This window comes from Cavia porcellus, unplaced genomic scaffold, assembly GCF_034190915.1.
Source record: "Cavia porcellus strain 051 isolate PalLab524CR breed Dunkin Hartley unplaced genomic scaffold, mCavPor4.1 scaffold_11, whole genome shotgun sequence".
Classification (NCBI taxonomy): Eukaryota; Metazoa; Chordata; class Mammalia; order Rodentia; family Caviidae; genus Cavia; species Cavia porcellus.
In genome coordinates, this window is record NW_026947494.1 from 50,992,280 (window position 1) to 51,016,264 (window position 23,985).

General features: G+C 39.4%; 1 protein-coding gene across 1 annotated transcript in view; it reads left to right on the plus strand.

Moving 5' to 3' along the window:
- The window catches only part of Ipo11 (importin 11), a 231,452-nt gene extending 207,984 nt beyond the window's left edge, over positions 1 to 23,468 (plus strand). Inside the window, exon 30 of the mRNA XM_063258231.1 lies at positions 23,400 to 23,468. Within this exon, the coding sequence (XP_063114301.1) occupies positions 23,400 to 23,408 (9 nt within the window). The 3' untranslated portion in view covers positions 23,409 to 23,468. The remainder of the gene's footprint in view (positions 1 to 23,399) is intronic.
- Positions 23,469 to 23,985: the final 517 nt, after the last annotated feature.

The following is a 23,985-nucleotide window of genomic DNA, read 5'->3' on the forward strand; positions in this document are numbered from 1 at the left end:
TGACAGTTTTGCAAGGTATATCAATCTGGGATGGAATTTGGTTTTTTTTTTTTTTTCCTATTACAACTTTATACACTTCTCTCCAAGCTTTTCTGGCCTTTAAAGTTTGTTTAGTGATATCTTTTGTAGTTCTAATGTATTTCCCTTTTAATGAATTGTTATTTTCTTCTGATAGCTTTTTAAGATTTTTCCCTACATGCTAACCTTTGATTAGTATCTTCTGTAGGGTCACTGCTCGTTTTATTTTTTAGATCCATTATCTGTTTGGTTGTAACATTTTTGAGCTCAATGACCAGTTGGTTAATCTGTTGAGGTTTTTTGCGGGGTTGGTTGTCTTGTCTTTTATCATTTTGTAAACTTCAACTGTTTGACTTTTGATTCCTCCCTTTGGTTGCCCCAAAGATCAGCTTTGGGGGATCTGGGAGTCTTGGGAGGTGATTTGTTGCCTGTTTTCTCATGTTCTATGTGTGTGTGTATCTATGTTTGTGCATCTGTGTTGAGGCTTGTGGGTCAACCTTCAGCACAGAAGGACTTTGTTGCCTCCTTCTCCTCTCCCTCTATCCCTAGAACCCCTTTCCTTCTACAAATGTCTGTTTCTTATCATGCATCTTTTATTTTGTTCTTAAAGTTATTTCTACTTTGAATTTCTCATATAAAAGAAACTATATATTTAAACTTATATATCTAATCTATTTCACTTAGCATATGATCTTAAGATACATGCATGTTTTTTAAAAATGACTCAAACTTATCCTTTATGGCTGCATTATCTATCTATCTATCTATCTATCTATCTATCTATCTATCTATCTAGTTTTCTTTTACTATTATGATTAAACCTCTATATTTCAGGGGGTGAATCTCTCTGGTCTATGTCCTTCCTGTTGTTTCTTGGACAACTTTCCTGTTCCCTTTGGTGATACAGGAAGAGGAGAAGAGACTGGAGCAAATGTCTTTCCACCTTGGATTTGATGCTGCCTAAAGTCCAGTGGTTGCTCTCTCTGGGGATAGGCCTTTGTTATGGAGAAAGCTCTAGACAGATTTCACAAAGATTATTCTTCCCCACTCCCATGCCAGAGTGTTGAAGGAATCTTTCCCTCATCTTCACCATCAGAAACTATTGGGGTTCCTAGAGGGAAGCATGTAAAAGGAAGGGGCCTACACTGAGATTGGTCCTTAGATCAATGGAACAGAATAGAAGTTTCAGACACAATTACAAATGCAATCAGTAATCTCATTTTTGATGAATGGGCCAAATATGTTCACTGCAAGAGAGTCTCTTTAATAAGTGCTGTTGGAAAAACTGGCTTTCTACATGACAAAGACTTAGACTAGACCCATGCCTGTCACCATGCACTAAACTAAAGTCAAAATGGATTAAAGATCTAAACATTAAGACAAAAACTCTACATCTACTGGAGGAAAAAGTAGGTAGAAATCTCAAGGACATAGGAGCAGGCTGAGAGTTTATGAACAAAGGCCAAATTTCATGGGAAGTACTTCAAAGAATCAACAACTGGGATCTTGTTTCATTAAAAAATTTTTTGCGACTTCCGGGAGAACATGGCGGACAGATAACAGCAACTACCGGAGGCTCTCTGAAAGACGGCTCAGAAGCCAGGAATGGTGCGGACTAAGGAGACATAAGTCGGTGGAGATATGCTCTGCTGACTCAGGAACGAACTGGGCTGAGAGAAGCCAACTTGGAATGCAGTCCTGGTGCTAAAACAGGAACAGAAAAGACTCAGTGTGGAGGCTGGAACCGTGCCATTGTAAGCCGCGATTTGGGTTTCCCGCCGCACGGCGGCTGGCTGCCTCTACAGTGGCTCGGCAGGGAGAGACGCGCAAAAGCTCTGAGAACGGCAATCTGCGAACAGCAGGGAGGCGTGCACTGACTTGTGGTGAGGTGAGTGAGAGAAACTGACACTCTACCACAGTTTGACTCCAGCGGAGGACTTTCTGGGCCCGAGCAGTCCTGCGGGAGCAGGGCGCAGTGGTGACTCCAGCCACACATCCCCCTCTCGGGCGGGATTGGTGAAAAGTGCCTGGCCTGCGTGACGCTGCCGGCGGACCTGGTAGGCTGGCCCAAACCAGATCCCAGAGCCTGACGGTGGCCGGGAGGGGAGACGCGTAGGCTGCCTGGTCCGTAACTCCCTGGTGCGCAGCGGTGAGCGGGAACACCTAACTGGCGCAATTCGATCAGGCTGTGGCTGACTGGGAGAGAAGCTGGGCCTCTTATATAAGCTTGCATATATAAGGAACAGAGAAGAGGCAGCATGGGAAGAGGCAGCAACAAAAAAGGCTCCTCGGCCCCCAATTCTGAGAAACAGGCAATAGCAGACACCACACCAATACACATAAGGCACCATATAGAGAGCCTCATAGACCAATTCAGGAATGAAGTTATCAATGACCTGAAGCTAGAAGTATGCAGAATAGTTAGAGAAATGCTAAGTACCACCCAAGAAAAAACAGGTGGTGGAATGGAAGAACAGAAAAAAAGGGGAGAATTGTTTGATGGAGAAAACAGAGAAAGCATAGAATACGTGAAGCAGGTTCAAAGGGACTACCAAGATACTAAGAAGTCTATAGAAGACTGGCATAACAGCTTGAAAGAAACTAAGGACAGACTATCTGAACTGGAGGGCAGACTTGTAATATGGGAGAATGAAATGAAAAACTTCTTTAAAATAACAAAGAAACAAACAGCAATAATACAAAGACAAGAAGATGATAAGAGGATCCATAACTTAAGGATTAAGAACATAAAAGAAGAAGTAGGGACACAAACAAGTGAACTACAAAAGCTACTCACAGAAATAATCCAGGAGAATTTTCCTAATTTAGCAAAAGGTAAAGATACTCAGATGTATGAGGCATACAGGACCCCAGCTACTTACAACCCAAACAGAGCAACACCCAGGCATATAATAATAAAAATTCCAGAAATTCAATACAAGAACAGAATATTAAAAGCTGTAAGAGACAAGAAACAGACCACTTACAAGGGAATACCCATCAGAATTACAGCAGATTTCTCTGCACAAACCATCAAATCACGAAGAGCGTGGGGGGAAATAATTCAAGCATTGAAAGATAATAATCTCCAGCCAAGATTGAGATATCCTGCACAACTGTCCCTGGAAATTGATGGAAAAACAAGGTGCTTCCAGGATAAAGAGGAACTGGGGGAATTTGCAACCACCAATTCAACTCTACAGAGAGTATTGCAGGATATTCTAAAAAAAGAAAAATACAAAGAATCCAGAAATAATGGCAGAGAGGCCACAGCGAATGGAGCAGAGAACAAAATGAAGAAGACAAACTGACAGCTACGGACAGAAAAAGAGCTTAACAGAAATGAGGCAGAGAAGATTGGATGATAGGAACAGCTATTTTGGAGAAAATGACATCTTAATAGGTAATACAGATTTAGTATCATCTTGTTTTGAAGTCTCATCTAGCTTTTGTCCTTCTGTCTCCAATGGTCTAAATAGGCTGTATCTTATTGGATTTTATTATGTACGATAGTATAAGCAAAAACCTGTTAAAGACAAGGAGATTATACAGAAACCATTGTTCATTTTGTTAGTCGATTCTAAATACTCTGTAATGCTGTCATTCTCTCGAATGGTTTTACATTGTTTTGATATACTTAATGCTACAGTATACGAAGTTGTACTCAAGGATTTCAAAGAAAGAAACAATATGGTAACTACTTTTAGGTTAGGATTATCTGGTGGTGAAACACTATTCTGCTTAAATGGTTATGTTTTGATCTGCGCTGTTTCGTTGTTATGCCCTCTTTTATCTCAATCTCCACTCCATTATTTACTTTTTTATCTTTATCCTTTTAATTAAAGGAAAAAAAATAGCAGGATATATTATAGTAACCCACTTTGACTTTTCATTACCTTGATTTAAAGCCCTGTATTTCTCTCACCATCTGGTTTTTAACTGATGTTCCCCTATTCTGTTTTGCTGGATAGTATCAGGTTCGAAAGTTTAGGCATCAGCTGTGAAGATAATGAGATTCATTATGACGCCCATTCTTGTTGACTTTTATCTACTTTTGAAGACCTACAATGTCTCCAATGTTTTGGTTTTGTCGGTTTTATTCTTTACTGTTTTGTTCAATTGTATTTTAACTAATGATACAGGCAATTCTATTAGAGATAGCGGGAGGCATTATGGTAACCATTGTTGATCACCTTGTATTATGTTTTTACATTATCTATTATGTCCACCCTTTTGACTTGACCGATTCTGTTCTGTTATGTCACATTTGGTTTTACTCTCTTCCAAAAAAGTAATAAGAACCGTGGGAGCAATGAAACCCAAAATGTGTAATAGTCATGGTACAAAAGAGAGGAAAAGAAAGTGCTCCAAACTATATAACTGCAGGTATATTTAAGTGTATAAGATAGAAAATGATATCACAGAGTTTTATTGGATCAATGAACAGAACTGTTTGCAGTATCATTGATGGAATGTCCACTTTACAAGCTTTAATTTTGTGACTTGAACAATTATTTCTAAGATGACAATATGTAATCCATTAACTAGTGATTTCCTACTGTTCATTTTTTTCTGTAAATCTGTATAACTTCTACCCTTTCCTGCTTTTTTTTTCTTTTCTCCTTAAATAAAATTAAAAAAAAAATTTTTTTTTGCACATCAAAAGAAATCACAATGGCCGGGGATTTAGCTTAGTGGCTTAAGCACCTGCCTGGAAGTGTGAGGTCATGAGTTCAATCCCTAGTACCAAAAAGAAAAAAGAAAGAGAGAGAGAGAGAGAGAGAGAGAGAGAGAGAGAGAGAGAGAGAATCATGAACAGAGTGAAAAGAAAACACACAGATTAGGAAAATACTTTTTTTCCAACTATCTCTCAGACACAGGACTTTTATCTAGAATGTATGAAGAATTGAAAAAAATCAGGTCCCCCTGTTTAAAGACCCAATCCAAAAATGGATATCTGAGAAGAATGCATAATTCTCAGATGAAGAAACACAAATGGCAAATAAATATATGAAAAAATGTTGAACATCATTGATCACTCAAGAAATGTAAATTAAAATAATACTGACATATTATCTGTCTCCAGAAAGAATGGCTAACACCAAGAAATTAACCAATAACAAATGCTGGCTGGGCTGTGGGGAAAAAAAGGAACATTTTTCCATTGTTGGTAAGAGCATAATTGGTACAACCACTGGGAAAATCAGTATGGAGATTTCTCAAAAAACTAGGATTAGAGTTTCCTTTTGACCCAGTTGTTCCATTTCTGGGTATTTTCCAGAAGAATTAAAAACATCATACCATAGTGATATATGTGCACCCATGTTTATAGTTGCACACTTTGTAATAGAGAAATCTTGGAAACAACCCAAATGCCCATCAACTGAGGAATGGATAAAAAAGACATGATATTTTTATAAATGGAATAGTATTCAACCATAAAGAATGATAAACTCAGGAATTTTATAGGTAAATGGATGTGACTGAAAGCAATAATCATAAGTAAATTAAATTAGACTTGCAAGTATAAGCACCATATTGTCTCACTATTATAAGAACTGAAAGAGTAAATAAGATCCAAAAGTTATAATAAATATAATATAATAGTAAATTATAATAGTAAAATTATAATAGTAAATTATAATAGTATAATAGTAAATTATAATAGTAAAAGGGAAAGAAACTACTCAAAGGAAATTAAATTATTTGATCAATCTTGCATGCCTGTATCTGGTAGCCTGAGCAATTACTTTGAAGATGCCAAACAATCTTTTTTGTTTGTTTGTTTTTTTGCTCTCAATTCCTCGCACTTGCCAGGCAGGCACTTATGCCACTGAGCTAAATCCCCAGGCCCGAAGATACCAATATGCAGTATAACAATGATTGTTAAATTCCTATCATCTTGTTTTGAAATCCTATGTTGTCATTGTTTTTTGTTGTTGTCATTTTGCTTTTGTTGTTGTTTTTAAATTGTTTGTTTCTTGATTTTTCTGTTTTTTTCTCTTTAAAATAAACAAAAGATCAGTCCTCAGATATGGTCTATTAGATTAAGTAAGCAAATTTTATTGTAAACAGATCATGGTTGTGACTCACTAAAGGCAAACTAAGAGGACAGTAGAGAGGAACAATCTGAAAGCCACCTGCCTGGGACTCTCTGAAGAGTGCTAAGTGGTAAAAGTAGATGAATGAGGTTCCAGAAAAAGTTGAATCAGATATAATTTCTCAGATAATGACACAGATGGTGACCACAATTAAAAACATGTTTACTGACTTTAGAGCACATGCGGATTAAAAAAATAAAGGAAAATTAGGAAAATTATGGAAACTCTGAACTCTCAACATAGAAAAGAAATGGAATCCAAAAAACAGAGGCAAACAAACACCCAGGAGATTAAAAAATTCCATTGAAAGTATATGTAGCATAATGAGACAATGTGAAGACAATATCAGATAGAGAAGACAAGATCGAGGTTATCAGTAATGAAAAAGAAAAGATTTCTTCAACATAGCAAGGGACGGAGAAATCATCTAGCAGTTGCTGCGTGAGGCAAAGAATAACATAAGACTAATTAGAGTCAATGAAAAAGCAAGAGAGAGTGAAAATGATATAAAAACCTGTTCATAAAAGTCATGGCAGAAAACTTCCCTGGTAGGGAAGAAGAATTTGACATATAGACAAGTTGAGGAATCTGGAACTCCAATTAGGCATGATAAAAAAAAATCTGTCCCAAGGCATGTAATAGTCTAGATTCCAGAAATTCAGCACAAGAACAGAATGTTAAAAGCTGTTAGAGAAAGAAACAAATTGCCTATAAAAGAAAGGCCATCAGAATCAGACTTCTCAGCACAAACCCTCAAGGGAAGGAGAGTTTGGAGTAAAGCGTTTCAATCCCTAAAAGAAAACCACCTCAGGCAGCCATGCAGTCTGGGAGAAGAACCAAGATGTCAACCTGTGCCTTGCTGTGAGCCCGCAGCAGCCATGTGGGCCGGAAGGAGAACCAACAAGTCACCTGCCCCTCCTGTGAGCCAGCTGGTATGTGGGGTGGGAGACAAGAAGAGCCCCTCACCACTGTAGCCAGGCTGGGATGATAGCAACTGAGGTACAAAAAGAACTTAATACTTGTATTGTTTGATTGATTTTGCATGCCTAAAGCCAGTAGTCTGAGCATCTGTTTAGAAGATAACAAGATAATATGCAATTTAGCAATTGTGGGCGATTTCCTTTTTTTGAAATCTAGTATCATTCTCACTGTTTTGTTTTGTTCTATTTTATTGGATTGTTGCATTCCCTTCAAATAAAAAAAGGGAAATAGAAAACAACCTCCAATGCAGATTGATGTACCTTGCAAATCTTTGATGTAACTTGCAAACTTTCAAATTTTGGAGCCATAAAATACTTTCGTGACAAAAAACCCATGAGGATATTCAAAGCAGCACTGAAGAGCATTCTAAAAAGAGATAACAAAGACTAAACTTCATGAATACCAACAGAATGAAACCACCAGACAAGGCAAACAGAGGGGGAAAAGGGGAGCCAGCAACAGAAAAATAACATGGTAAAACAAATCAATGTATATAAATAAGTTATAACCATCAGTGTTAATAGTCTCAACTCACCAATCAAAAGAAACAGATTGGCAAAATGGATTGGGAAACTATATGCTGCATATAAGAAACACATTTAATTTTTTAAAAAATCCATAGAATGAAAGTCAAAGGATGGAAAACAATACTCCATGTAACAGGAACCTGAAAATAGCTATTCTATTTGCAGACAAAGTGGATTTCAAGCCAGTACTGATTAAGATAAAGAAAGTCACTACAGCCTTGTAAAGGGAGCAATTCAAAAGGAAGAGATAACAATTATTAAGTATATGTGCCAATATCAGTGTACCTAACTGTATAAAGCAAATATTAACAGAACTAGGAAATCAAATAGGCACTAATACATTGATAATGGTGAACAAAATACCCCACTGTGACAAATAGACAGGTCAACTTGACAAAAAATTGGCAATGAAATATTAGAACTGAACCAAATTTTGAACAAATGGACTTAGAAGATGACTACAGAGTGTCCCATCCCACATCAGAATACATATTCTTCTGAGCTCTACACAGGATGTTTTCCATAATACACCACACTCTGGCCCACAGAATCTGCTTGAGTAAATGCATAGGAATTAAATTTATCCCATGCATATTATCTGACCATCGTGCAATGAAATTGGAAATCAGTGGCAAAAGAAACCACAGGAGCTTCATAAACACACGAAAATTAAAGAGCACTAAATAACTAATGGGTCACAGATGAAATTAAAGAAGAAATTAGACAGTTTCTACAATTAAATTATAATACTGGTACTACATATTGGGATTTAAGGGGTGCAATGAAAACAGTCCTATAGGGTGATTTATAGCAGTGATTATACACATAAGGGAAGCTGAGCAAGCTTAACTTAATGTTAAACCTAAATCTTCTAGAAAAAGAAGGGAAAGTCAAGCCCAAAGCTCAGAAGAGAGATGAAATTAATATCAGAGGGGAAATCACTGCAATGGAGACTAAGAAAATGGTACAAAGAATCAGTGAATCAGAGTTGGTTTTTTGAAAGATTAAATAAAATGGATAAACTCAGACAATCTTATCAAAAAAGAAAGAAATTCTCAAATTCATGCAATTGGAATGAAAAGGTGAAATAGAAACAGATCCTAAAGAAACCTATAACATCATCTATACCTACTTTGAGGACCTGTATTCCAGTAAGACGAAATATGCAAAAGAAATGGACAGATTCCTAGACACATATGAATTACCAAAGCTGAATCAAGAAAATTTAAAATTCTGAATAAATCAATATCAGTCACTAAATCTAAGTTCTAATCTAAGCTCTAATCAGAAACCTACCATCAAAGAAAAGCTCAGGCCCTGATGGATTCACTATTGAATTTTACATGAAATTTAGAGAAGAACTAGTACTGCTGCTTCCCAAACTCTTTAATAAAATTGAAAGGGAAGCTATTACCACCCAAGTCATTCCTGGAAGAAAGCATTACCCTGATAGTAAAACCAGAAAAGGATTCAACCAAAAGCAGGCCAATCTCGCTAATGAACAGAGATGCCAAAATCCTTGATGTGATACTGGGAAACAGCAGTAAGTCATCAACAAGATTGTACACAATGACCAAGTTGGATTCATCAGAGATGAATCCAGCATACACAAATCAATAAATGTAATACACCATATCAACAGAGTCAAAGACAAAAATCATATGACCATCTCAATAGACACGGAAAATTAATTGGACAACGTAAAGTATCCTTTCATGAGAAAACCCTCTACAGAAAGTTGGAATAGAATGTCTTCATCTCAATATGATAAAATTGTCTATGACAAATCAAGAGCCAACATCTTGCTAAATGGACAGAAACTAAAAACTTTCACTCTAAAATCAGGAACAAGACAAAACCAAATAGGCAGGAGAAATAAATAAAAGGAATAAAGATAGGATAAGAAAAAGTTAAATTATCATTATTTGCAGATGAGATTGGTATTCTACGTAGAAGACCCCAAAAACCCCACCAAGAGACTTGTAGATTTAATAACCAAAGTCAATAGTGTAGCTGTATACAAAGTCAACACTCAAAAATCAATAGCCTTCCTATACATGAATAACTGACTCACTGAGACAGAAATTAGGGAAACAACACCTTTCACAATATCATTACCAAAAATGAGGTACCTAGTAATCAGTCTAACAAAGGAAGTAAAAGACTTCTAAATTGACAATTTTAGTACTCTAAAAAAGCAGATTGAAGAGAATATCAGAAAATGGAAAGCTGTCCCTCGCTCTTGGGCAGGAAGAACCAATATTGTACAAAAGGTCATACTTCCAACATTGTTATACAAATTTAATGCAACCGTGGTCCAGATTTCTACAGCATGACTTGAAATTATACTGCAAAGCTACTGTGATTAAAAACAGCATGTTATGGCAATAAAACAGACCCAAGGATCAATGGACCAGATTACAAGATGCAGAAACAACTCCAAATATACTTAGTCACCTTATCTTTGATAAAGGTGCCAAATGCCAAATACCTTTTCTGGAAGACAGAAAACCTCTTTAATAAATGGTGCTAGAAAAACTGGCTTTCTACATGCTGAGGATTAAAACTACACTAAAATGGAAATGGGTCAAAAATCTAAATATTAAAACAGAAACCCTAAATTTGCTAGAATGTAGAATAGGTAGAATTCTTGAAAATATTGGTGTAGGCGAAGACTTTATGAACAAAACCCCAACTGCACAGGATCTATCATAAGGAATCAACAAGGGGATCTCATCTTATTAAAAAGCTTTTGAACACCAAGAGAAATTACCAACAGAGTGGAGATAAACCAGGGTAGGAAAAGTTTTTCCAGCTATTCCTTAGACAAATATTAAAGACAAATATTCCTTAGACACTAATATTAAAATTGTAAAAAGAACTCAAAAACTCAAATCTCTTGAATTTAAAGACTCAGTCTGAAAATGGAATTCCGAAATGAATAGACACATCTCAGATGAAGAAGTACAAATGGCAAGTAAATAATGGAAAATGTTCAATATCACCGGTCATTTATGAGATGCAAATTAAAACAGTGCTGAGGTTCCGTCTCCCTCCAGAAAGAATGGCTATTATCAAAAAATCAACTAATAACAAATGCTGGAAGAGCTGTGGGGAAAAATGAAACTTTCCACACTGTTAGTAGAATATAGATGATGCAACCACTCTAGAAATCAGTGTGGAGATTCCTGCAAAACTAATTCTAGAAGTTCCATTTCTTTAATTTACTTTCTTGGTAAAAAGAAAGGACATAAAAGAAAGGAAAAAAGAAAGGACATAAAAAACAAAGCAATAAAAGAGTACAAATAATACAGTATTTCAAGAAAAAAAATATACAGTAAGAAATCACCAGTTAATAGGTTACATATTATCTTCCCAGGAACAGTTGTCCAAATTACAAAATTAAAGCATATAAAGTGGACATTCATACAGTGAAATTGGAGACAGTTCCGTTCAATGATCCAACAAAAGCTCAGTAATATGGTTTTCCATCCTACATACTCGAACGTACCTGTGGTTATATCCCTTAGTCCACCTTCCTTTCCTCTCTTTTTTACAATAACAATTAGACTCTCCACAAGAGACCATACTCTTAAGAGAAATAAAGTGACACAATGTTCAAATACCACATTCACTGGTATGAGAAATCAAAAGTGTAAATAAGTATCAACATGTATAGTAGATATTGAGGAAGGGAAGAAAATATTCAAATGAGAAGGGGAGCAAGGGAGAGGGAGGAAGAGAGAAAGAAATGACAAGAAAACAATAGAACAGGAGAAAAATAGAAATAAAGCTTTTTAAAATATAGTGGGCAAGAGGGTTAAAGGAAGTGGTGGGGGAGTAGGAAAAAAACAAAAAGCAAGATATATCATGTACAGGTACAAACTCCCTGTGATGAATGTTATTGTGTATATCTAAAATGTACCAGTAAATAAAAAGTTTTAAAAAAAGAGAGAAAAAGAAATTTCACATGACTGGAGCAGAAAGGAAAAGGTACTATTTATTAAAGAGGCTATCTTGGGGCCAAGAATATAGCTCAGCAATGTAGCTATCTTGAGTTTGATTCCTGGTACTCACAAAAAAGAAAAAAAAAAAAAAAGAGGCTATCTTCTTCTAGAAAAGGTGTTTGGCACTGTCATGGTTTATGTCAGTGGCCCCCAAGCCTCATGCAATTATGGACCCAACCAAATCTAGCCTTTGTGATTCGTTCGTTGTCTAGCACTTGGATTGGTGGTCTAGGTGTTTCACTCACCCAGGGGTGGAGCCACGATACGATGTAAGGTCAGGAAGAAGGTGTGTCTCTCTCTTGCTGGTTTGTGCTTTGCTGATTGTGGCAGCCATGAATGGTGACCCCACCATGCCACGCTGCCTTGGAGCCAACTGAGTGTGGACTGAAACCTCCAAGAGCTGTAAGAAATAAACTTTTCCTTCCCTAACTTTGGACATCAGGTATTTTGTCTCAACAACCAGAGTGAAAAGTAACTAAGACATCTTTGTCAAAGATAAGGTGGCTAAGTATGTTTGGAGTTGTTTCTGCATTTTCTAATCTGTCTCACTGATGCTCAGGTCTGTTTTATTGCCAGTACATGCTGTTTTTTAATCACAGTAGCTTTGAAGTATAATGTCAAGTCAGGGCTTGTGATGCCCCCCTGACTTTTCTTTGCTGCCCAGAATTGCCTTTGCTACCCTAGTTATCTTTTGGTCTCTTAAATGAAGTTTAGAGTTGTTTTCTGTAATTCTGCAAGATAGTTCTCAGAATTTTGATTAATCTCACTGGCAAAGTGAATCCTGTATTTTTACCTAGAAGCCACAGGAAGCTGAGGGTGACTACAGGTAACACAAGCAGATCCAGTTTGTAAAGATCCTGAATGCACCGTGTGAGAGTAAGATAGGCAGCCAGTGACAGCCTGCCAGTGTAGAAGCTGTTGTAAGCCCAAAGCATGGTGGTCTGCATGAAGAGTAACTGGAAAAATACGGAGTTGGCAATGTCAGTAGGAATTGACAAGAACAGAGTGGGATGCATCTCTTTGATGTGTGACTCTGTCCAGCAACATTCTGCTGCTTAGTTGCCAAAAGTTAGGACTGGGCAGATAGTGGCATTAAAAGTCAGAGCATGATAGAAATTAATATGCAGTCAGAGAGAGATTGGGGCCTCAAGGAAGTCAGCACAAAAGATGAAGATAGAAAATTGTGGCTGGGAGCAAATCTGAAGAGAGCCAGGCCTGAAGGTGGAGATTCAATTACTAGGCACGCATGGCTCCCTAGAGATAAACGGTGACCTGAGATTTTACTATGATTAGTACCACGTAGTCCAGTCATTATAGGCAGCTAAATTAGGTAGAAATTAATAAGACAGTTCAACAAGGACAGACTCTCAAAGAAGTCAGTGCAGAAGAAAAGAACATATCAAAACTGTGGCTAGAGATGCATCTAAAGAAGACAATGCCTCAAGATACGGTCACAATGGCAAGACTTACACACTTCTCTAAGGAAAAAGCATAACTTGAGACTATATAGTAATCAGTACCACTCATTCCATTAAGTCCAGATATGCAGAAGACACCTGGGTGGGTGACCAGAGCACTTGGAACCCTCCTTTCCCAACAATGTTCCTGTTTTAGAAATCACAGATAAGCTAAGGTTAATGATACCAACCATATACCCTTCCTACCCACCTCACTTCTATATTGAATCAGTATTAGCTAAGCAGCTATTCTTGTATTGGTTGATTATAGTTTGATCCTCATTTGACCCACATTGTGATTTGTTGTATAAATTATGCTTAGTAAAGATCCTTGGTGGCAACTCACTCGAGACCCCTCCTCTCAGGAGCTATTCCTATTCTCAGATAAAACTTTTCTACTCTTAACCTCCTTTGTCCTTTGTAATTCATTCTTTGATTTCAGGGGATACAAACTCAGCACATCTGACATCCAGCAAGTTGGGAGTTATGTATCTACTGCATTACAGTGCCCCAGATGACATCAGACTTACAGATAGGTGAACAGATCATTTAGGCCCATCCCTTTCCAAGAATTCCTTTGTTCTTACCATGTACCCTTGCCACGTGACACATTCCCCTATTGGATCAACATTAATTAAGCAACTTTACTTATAATCCTTTAGGTTGATTTTAGTTTGACCTACATTGTGATTTTGCTGTGTAAATTACTCCTGACAAGGAGCATCAGTGGCTTATCACTTTGGGGAACTCTCCTGTTTCTCTCAATAAACCTTTCTTATTCTTAACTTTTGTGGCCCTTGAAATTCATTCTTTGATATTCAAAGGACATGAGCTCAGCACACCTGATATCTGACAGGTTGGGAGTTAGTTTTCAATTTAGAGCAAGATAATGGTCAGTGGATTCTAAGATAAAAAGTAAAGATGTGGGAATGAAAGGAACGGGGTAAGTGAAAGGAAATTACAAATGTCCTCTTTTAATGGGGTTCAGAATTGCACCAATGTGAGACAATGTCTTGTCTCATAAAATTGAAGAACGGTCTCGAGGACCAAGGAGGTGAAGAGTAAGGAAGCTTTATTAAGAGTAAGCTCCTGAAAGGCAGGAGAGGTCCCCAAAGAGGGTTTTTGCTGATGCTGTTTGTCTAGAAGTTTTTTAAACAGAAAGTCACATTGCAGGTTACTTCTGGTCAAGCTAAAACTGGTGTATAGGGCTACAAGTACAGTCATTTAGCTCATGTTGATCTAAGAGAAAAGCAAGGCACAAAGCAAGAGTATATCTGCAGGCATCACTAACACTAATTCTCTATAACTCAGGGTGGAGAAGAGCAAAGGCATTTCTAAAAGGGATGGGAGTAAGGGTCAGAGTGTTCTGGTCATCCATCTCTGTGTTACGTTATTCAGCTTACTGAACCAGACAGTGCGCCTTCAAACTATTCTTTATCTCTGGGAAGGCTTTGCAGGCCTAGCCGTTGTCCTTCCATCTTGACTCCTGTTTTCTGTCACCTCAGCCCTTGACTGAAGGCTTGGTTTGCCTCATCTCTATTCTGACTCTGTCTTGGGCCCTGTCCCTTTCTAACTGCCTATCAGTCTCTACCAAGTCTTGCTACCTGCAGTACCCTTTCAGTTGGAGCAATAGGGGCAGGCCTGGTTGAGGGCTGCTGCCAGGCAGAGCAGTAGAGATGGTGACCTGGAGATGTCTGCTTCCCAAGGTGGACAGTTTTAGTGAGGATGAAGTTCAGGCTGTGGCAGGAAGGAGGAGCATTCTACTGGGTGATATTAATCACTCCTCTTCTTCAATCCTCTGCAGAAGGTCAATGTCCAAAGAGCTTTTGTTGGTTGTAGGTGGTTTTATTTTACAAAAAGGAAAAGAACAGTCTGAAAAACAGGTATGTAGAGTACCTAGGCCAGGGAGAAGTTCCTAAAGGTACCACTGGATATTACTGTCAGCACTTAGCTTTCTCCAAGGTCCTGGGCCATACTTTGAGAACTATTTTCTGAAATAGACTTTTTTTAAAAAAATAGAGAGTTCTTCACGTACTGAAATCAAATTTACAAATTTTCTGCAATGTGGTTTAAGTAACATCTTGTAGTCAAAATCATTCATTCTCTGAGACTATATGTCCAATGAGTAAGCTACATTCTGGTCCTCATTTATCTGTATTTATCCACTTTCTTAGAAAGATATAAAGTAAAGTAAAGCATTTTAAGTTTTAACAAGATCTTGAAAGGTGGTGTATTTATTTACTAGGGATGGGTAAAAAGCACCATGACTTAAAACAATAGAAATCGATTCTATCACAGTTCTGGAGGCTGGAGGTTGGCAGGGCTGCTTTCCTCTGAAACCCGTAGAGGTGAATTCTTCCTGCCTTCTCTGCCTTTCGGTGTTTGCACTGCTGCTTGGTGTTGCTTGCCTTATACGTGTGTCACCTTTGTTGTCACAGGGGCATCTTCCTCCTTGTCTTCTTCTCCTGTTTGTAATGACAAGAGTCATGTGGGATTTGGGACTCACCCTACTCCAGTGCAACCTTATCTTAATCAATCATCCCTGCAAGGATGCTACTTCCAATAAAAATCTTACCCCAAAGGAGTTAAGATTTCAACAAATGCTCTCTTTCTCCATCCCTGCCTCTTTCTGTCTGTCTGTGTTTTTGCCTCTGTGTCTGTCTGTCTCTCTCTGACAGTTCAACCCATAACAGATGGATTTAAAAGACCTCAAGCATATATTTGTCTGTGTATTTCTAATGACTTTATAGCTGATTACTAGGTTCCCCAGTGCTGTGGATTGGAAATGCTGATCTAAAAATAAAATGTAGCTTTGCATGTACTCAGGAAGTGTGGGATGAGTTTTGCTTTGGCTTAGGAACTAAAGCTATGCAGTGACAGGAGTCTGAGAAAGTTGATAAATAGCACCTCAGTTGTCAGTGAGCTTCTAGGAGTTCAAGGTTCAATGTTCAAGGTTCAAGGTTCAAGGTTCAAGGCTCATTTACTAACTTTGCTTCAGTGTGGTTGCCCAAAAGTATAATTCATTGCCAAGTTGTAAGATGTTTCTTGGTGTTGGTCTTATTTTTAGTTACAGTAAATAATGATAGGAACCACAGTTAGGTGGTCAAGCATTGTCAGAAGGTACTGTGCCTCCACAAAGGACCAGGTTTTGCTGAGTCTAATAAGAATGCAATATGAATTGCAGTAAGCAAAATCTATTTAACCATTTAGTTCAATTTAAGCTGATAAGAGAATTTAGACTGCCTACAGCTGCACTAAACTTTATTCCATTCATCATTTGGCCCCCAGAAAACAACATTTGATTTAGTTGACTTGTGTATTGGAAAGAGCATGAACTCTGGAGTCAACAGACATGAGTTTGATTCTTGGCTCCAAATTCTGGTTTCCCCACTGTGGTAGGTAGACTAATGGCTCCTGAAAGGCCTCTGTGCCCTACCCTCAGAAACTGAATATGTATGTGTTCATGTAAATGTCAAAAGGAACTTTGTAGATTTGACTGTGGTACCAACTGAGATGGAGTGTCTCGTATTACTCAGATGTGCTGTATCTAATTACATAAATCCTTAAAAGCAGAGAAACTGTCTCAGCTTTAGTTTGGGAAAAAAAGTTATGGAGAAAAGTGTCACAGTTTGTGAAATTGCTGGCTTCAAAGATGTGTGAAGGGACCACAAGCCAAGGAATGTAGGTGGCTTTTAGAAGCTGCAAAGGTCCCCAGGAAGAATGCCTTGATTTTAGAATTTCTCACCTGAAAACCAGTAAGATAATGTTTTCTTGTTTTGAGCCACTAAATTTATAGTCATTTGTTAAAGAAACAATAGGCAACCAATATATCCAGCTATATGATTTTCCGAGTCTTGGTTTTCTCATCCATGAGAAGCAATTAATTCATAATGATCTCATAGAGCATGTGTGTGAATTAACTGAGATGATACATAAAGCCCATTGTTGACCACTTCATTAGCAGCATTAGAAGTCCTAAGGAATCTAGCTTTTCTCTTGTGCCTTGCCTCCATTGTGAGTCCTCAGGCAAGGGCTGCAGCTGGTTGTGTGATCCACACCCTGCTATTCAGTGCTGTGTGGCATCAGGAGCATCCACCTTACCTGGGAGTTCATTAGAATCACCAAGATTCAGGTCTCCCCCATGCTAACTCATTAAGAATCCCCAGGTGATTCACATGCACTTTAATGTGTGAGAGATTCTGAGCCAGGCATTTTCTAGCATCTGAGATCTAACAGAACACATGCGCAGGCTGAAAATCTATAGAGATGGTCCTTCAACATCTGTATTCTTATTATGGTTCCAGGTATCCCTAATACACAGAGAGACCAGGGATATAGCTCAGGGATGTATAATGCCCGGCAATTGTGAGGTCATGAGTTCAATCCCTGGTACCCCCTCCCCAAGGCTGTAATCCACAAAGATTTATAATCCCTGGAACAAGTGCTTAGAAATGCACTTTAATATGGGACTCAGGTCAGAATTGTGAAATTTTCCATTAATACCCTTTTCATTGAAGAAAGCAGTTATGCCAGTATAAGTATCATATTTTTAAATACACACAAAGGAATACATCAAAGAATACTAGAAACATATCCTCATTGATTCATAACCATAACATCCTCACTCAGACTGTCTGCTGTGCATCTGAAGTCTTTTCTTTCATAGGACTTACCCTGCCTGCTTCCTTTAGAAGCAATACTTCACAACTCTATGGCAGTGGCAACTTCCCGTTAAAGCTCTTAGCTGTTTTCTCTTCACCAAGAGAGATCTAACTGCTTATTATAATTATTGGAAGACAGAGAAAAGTGTCTTAAAAGCCCTTTCTGTTTCAGGAGTATTACATCCCTTCTCTTACACACAAAAGCAGCAAAAGAAAGCTCAGCAGTTTTAACTGGGGCAGCTGGCCATGCTTGCTCAGAGCACAGTTACATTCCAAGAACCGAAGCGAGAGCAGCAACTCTCCAGGATGTCTGGACAGGAGCCACAGAAATATGAGCTCCAGGCAGTCTTCAGAGAGTGTCCTGTCTAGGGACAGCAACCATCATTGAGAATGCAGAGCTGAGTGCCCCACAGATGAAAGGGTAGCAGTGGTGTTATTCCTGGACAGTGGCTGCAAATAGCTTTGAGATAGCTGTGGCCCTTGTTGATTTGGCAGCAAGGATGTGGTCCAGGTGCACTGGGCTGCCTACTAGGTGCTGTATCCTCATTACTTCAATAGGAAATGCAGAAGAACTGAGCCTTGGGCCCAACCAAGAGAAGAACTAGAGAAAACTCACCACGGCAACCTTGAGAGCCTGGCACTTTCCTTGCAAAAGTTGGTGTGCAGGAGACTGAGTCCCCTGATGGTCTTGGCTCACCAGCGGGAAGAATGAATTATCATGAGATAATGAAAAAGTCCAGCTGTGGCCTTGTGCCCCTTAGGTGAGATGTTCTCCATCCTTGTGCCCAGTGGTACAGAAGAGGGGTGCCCTAGGGATTCCTCTTCTGTATGTGATTCAGGACACACACAGATGAAAATCTTCACTGGTTTGTGTTTAGAATGTCTGTCAAAGGCCTGTGTGTTAAAGGCTTGTTTGTCAACTGTGGCACTGTTGGGAGATAGTAGAACCTTTGAGAAGATGGGAGCTAGTGGAAAGAAATGAGGTCATTTGGGGGTTCTTGGAGGGGATATTAGAATGCTGTTCTCTTCCTCTCTCTTTGCTGCTTAGCTGCCCTGAGGTGAACAGGCCATTCACTCCTACTGTGATGTTCAGATGGTTTACAAACTTAATTTGTTTGATGATTTTGGGGAAGATGGCTGCATTTATGTTGGTGTGGAGAAGATGGTCATAGTCATGTTTGTCACCCAATGTGGAGTTTGGGAATGGAAACAAAATTTTGCTAACACTTTCATTTGTGAACCAAATTGTTTGCAAATAGAAGTGTTCAACTGAATTGAGACATTACTGTACTTTGATGCCACACAGCAACATTACCAAATACACATGGACTGTCACCTCTAAAACCATAAGCCAAAATAAAGCTTTCCTATTTGTAAGTTGTTTGCCTCTGGTATTTTGTGACAGTGACTAGAAAGCTGGCAACTCAGACTCCATTTGCCCTTCACATCTTGGATCCTAAGCTTCTATTTATCCTTGCTGCCTATCTGTGAATAACAAAGCCAATTTGCCTGAACTGTGATAGTGTTCTGACTCATTAGATTCCTGTAATCTAGAGAGCTTTTGCATGGTGAGGACCACACTCTTTCCAGGTGGTCAGAACTCTGAAAATAGCCTCATGAGGTCCCCTGGAACTGACTTATTGGTCCAAAGCCTCACAGGCTGTATTTTCAGTAAAGCATCATAAGTAGAGCCCCGAGAAACTGGTATGCTATTCTGGTGGCTCCATTTTATTGGTTAATCATAACAAATACCTTATGCTGAATCATACTATAGTCTACATGGCAATCCATGTGCAATGTTCTACATGATTCTCCATCAAAATAGATCTTTGGACTTTTCCAAAGAGGGAAATGGTCAATTCCAGAATATCAAGGAGAGAGAAAGCCTTGGATCAACTCAACTGGACTGTCACAGCCTGATAGTATAAAAAAAGTGTGCATTGGGGAGCACAAGGTACTGGTCTCCTCTGAAAATGTAGACTAATTTATTAGCATTCTACTTTCATTGAAAACTATATAAAAGCCAGGCTCCTAACTTTGGAAGCCCCTCATCGGGTGGTTTTATTCATCACAAACAAACAAGAAAATACACACAAACACCCTCAGGCCTTTTCTTCTCAGTTTTATACCCTTGATTTTAACTCAGAAAATAACAATAACAAAAATAATTTTATCATAGTGTTATTTAGTTGGATTTTCCCCTATGAAATAATAAGACTATTTCCTACATGTGAAAATTGGCTTAGAGTGGTGTTAGGATTTAGATATAAAATGGCCTCTAAAACCTCAAGTGTTTGGAAGGTTATTGGATTATGGGGACATTACGCTTGCTGTGGAAAAGGGTTCTGACTAAAAGGGGCAGATTATTGGGGGTGTGACCTGGAAGGGTTCATCTTCTTTACCTCTCTGCTTTCTGGTTGCCATGACATGAGCAGTTTTCCTCCGTCAACACTCTTCTCCATGCCGTCTTCCAATGTGCCCCTGACCATTCAAGGCCTGAAACCTCTAAAATATGAGCAAAATCAATGTCTACTTTAAATTGAAGGTACTGGGCATTTGGTACCAGAAAAGTGGGGTCATTGCTAGAATTATATCTTATCATATGGTTCAGAAACCTTTGGACTGGTTTGAGGGAGAAGTTTGAAAGGTCTGCAGATTCTGGTTAGAGAAACCCTAGAAGACTGTAAACTGAACTTTGTGGGTAATTCTGGTGAGAGCTCAGAAGGCCAGCATGTGCATAGAAATCCAGACAGCAAAGGCTAGGCTCAGAGGTTTCAGTCGGGAATAGTGGCTCCATTGACAGTTGGACTCCAGATTGTGTATTATCCTCTGGGAGAATATTTGTCTGCATTTTGTTCATGCCTGGAAACTTTGCTAGAGACTTAAATTAGGAGTGGTAGACTAATTAATCTGGAAGAGGAAATTTCAAGGCAGCCCAATGTTCAGATGGTGGTATAAATACTGCTCACTGCTTTTAATGAGATTTACACTGAGAATCGAGAACAAAAATTCCACTTAAAATGTTTTCAGTTTTTGTAGCTGACTTGCTTTTAGGAGGTGGGGTCTCATTGGATTAGGTAGGTTACTGGGACATCATATAGAAAGGGATGTTTTCCTTTCTGGTTCTTTCTTTTACTCTCTCTGCTTCCTGCTTGCCATGAGGTGAGGAGCTTTTTCCACTATGCCTTGTCTGCCATGTCATTCTGCCTTGAAACCAGTGGACTATGACTAAAAGTGTGAGCTGAAACAAACCTCTCTTCCTTTAAGGGGCAGGTATCATGTATTTTGTATCAGTGACAACAAAGTGAATAAGACAAAAGATAGGCAATCTGCTCTGGGTCCTATGGCTGAACGCTGGTGTTGCTGGGTCTCATGCCAGGCTTCTGACGTATGAGCTTGCTCCTTACCGACATTGCACCCTACCTTTGCTTCCGATCCACCATTCCCTTTCCCTGCCTCATCACTTGTATCCACAGGGCCACCACCCCTACTGCCCATATTACATTCCCAGGCTCTACTCTGCTCCATCACAAATATCCAGCCTTCCTGGGGATGATATCTGGTCCCAGGGTACCCCTGATTCCCATTCATGTGCAGAGTCCCTCTCTTTAGGGATCTGCATCGTTATAGGTTTTCTGAGAGCAAATAAGGCCAGCCAGAGCATACATTTTTTTCAATGATTTGGGAGCCAAAATTCCTGGCAAAAGGAAAGGTGTTTTTCTTCTCCCTGCTGAGGGCTGTCCTGGAAGTACATGTGTTCACAGTGCCAGGCTTGGAGGGCAGTTAGCTCCAACTGCCTCATTTCTTTCTGTTCACTAAGATTTTCAAGAATCTTACAACTATCGGCCAGAAGCCTAAAAAGCCATGCACGAGAACCATGCCTTCACTAAGCATGATGGCACATGCCTGTAATCCTAGCAATCTGGGAGGCTGAGGCAGGAGGATTGTGAGTTTGAGTCTGACCTGGACAAATTTGTGATTTAGTTAGAGCTCTTCTCAAAAATAAAAAGGCCTAGGTATATGGCTTAGTACAAAGACTCTTGCTAACACATGGGGGAAAATAAACAAGAATAAATCATTCTTCAAACAGTTAAAGAATTCTGCTTGGTCAACCCTGCAGCCTCTTCATGGTTACCAAGTTTGTGTGGTTTATGCAAATGAATGCATGCTTGTGGTTACTGGAAGCAGATGGTCACATATAAAGGAGTGAGCAGTGGCCATCTTTGTCAAGTGAAGAGGTGCCTTTAAATGGGTTCTGAGGGGAAGGAGTTCTATTCTTTGGGTCAGAAAATCCAGAACTGTGAAAAACTGCAAAGCTCAATTTTGCAACTTTGTCAACAGACGAGGGGTCAAGTCATATGGTCTCTTCTGAGACTGCCAGACCTGTGTCCTGCTAAGAAGGCCATTAACATCACCTCATTAGGGTTTCAGGGGCAGCCTAAAAAGAGAGGCAACAGAAGATGAAGGACTCTGCAATAGCCTGACCTCCAGAGAAGCCTCGTTCAGCCAGAAGTCCCCTGCAGCAGTTCCCTGCAGCAGACACCAGGAGCAGTTCTAAGGGCTTTAAGTGTGTTAGCTTTCTCTTCACAAGGTTACCCTCTCTGAGAGAAGAAATTGAGGTATATGAAATTAAGTGATTTGCTTGGTCATTCAGCAAGCAAATGGTCAAACTTTTGATCTTTGCCTCAGAACCATACAGAGAAGGATTAATCAGGATTCCTATGCTCCCTGCAGAAAACAGACACCAGGATAAAATGTTATCAGAGCAAGACAGGAGGAAATCAAGAGTGACTGGAGCCATGTACTGCTCCCCCTCACCATGGGCATGTATGGAGATTTTCAGTTTGTGGAGCATTTATGTGTGGGCATAGAGGGTATGGAAACCCCTTTTCTTGTGCCAGTATTAGAAATGGAGCATGGAGACAACACTTAAGGGAACATCTGACCACCCTGCTCACCCAGAACGAAGACCTTCCAGATCAGGCAGTGAGTCAAGTGTACTACAGCCATGAGAGGAGGAAACCACAGAGCAGCCCAGAGAAGTCATCCAAGATGCTGGCCTGGTGGATTCATTGACCTTGTCCCCACTGCTGCCTCTGCCAGTGGTGGGCAGAAAGAAGTGAGGGCTTAGTGGAGAGAGCAGAGAGGTTCAGTGTCTGAGAGGGCTACCTGGCCTGTTCCTAACCCCCTCCTAACTGCCTCCAGGGTCAGCCTATAGTGGGGTCTCTTGTGAGGCTCAATATTTGTGGAAGCAAGGCTAACTGCCTCTAAGCTGAGGTTGGGTGGGGCTAAGAGCCAAACCTGTTGGTTGCTTGAATGGGTTCTCACCCTCTCTCAGAAGGCTTTGCTGCACAATGATGGCAAGGATGGGGCCTCCAGGAGATTCAGTGTTGGCCCAGGGAAGGTGGAAGGCCATGTAGAGTTTAGTTATCAGGAAGATTTAGACTGGGCAGTCAGTTATACCAAAAGTACCTCAGTTTGGATATTTACCAGAGAGGGACGATGCTTCCAAATAGAAGCAATTCATAGTTTTAATTTGCTAGATTAGGATAAATTTCACTTTCCTAGTGCCAAGTGGGAATAGGGACTTTCTTGGTAAAAGAAACAATGTATGGTTATAGAACTCAGTTTTCCTGTCTGTCCACAGGTGATCTAGGAATGCAGTTTATATGTACCAGGAGGCATTACCATGCCTGTCTTCAAGAAGCTCACTGAAGAAGAGCTTCAAGATAGGGAAGGAAAAGCCCAGGTAGCTTGCCCAAAATTTCAGGTGAGTAATTTCTGCCTCAGACACTCTGTGGAACTCAGATTTTCATGAGGGGAGAGAATACATTAAAAATTTATATACAAACACATTTGCACCCACACACCATACCTACAAACACAGACACAACACACACACAAAATCTTGCTAAGAAGAAGCCATAAACTGTGAATGGGATTGAGAAGTTGAGTCTTGGAATATGATTTTGGAAGTTTGGTTAAGGAAACAAAAAATCTCCTAAGGTGATATTTAAGCACAGACCTGATTGAGTACACAGCTACGTTCTATTTGAGAATTGGGGGTGAATTTTTGTTTGAGTAATGGACTGAGTGTATCTCCTCAAAATTTATATGTTGAAGTCCTAACTCCTTGAATGATGAAGGTGGCAATTTTGGCAGATGATCAGGTGGAGAGGTGGCTATGATGGTGGAGGCCTGCAGTGATGGACATTAGTCCTTGGAAGAAGAGA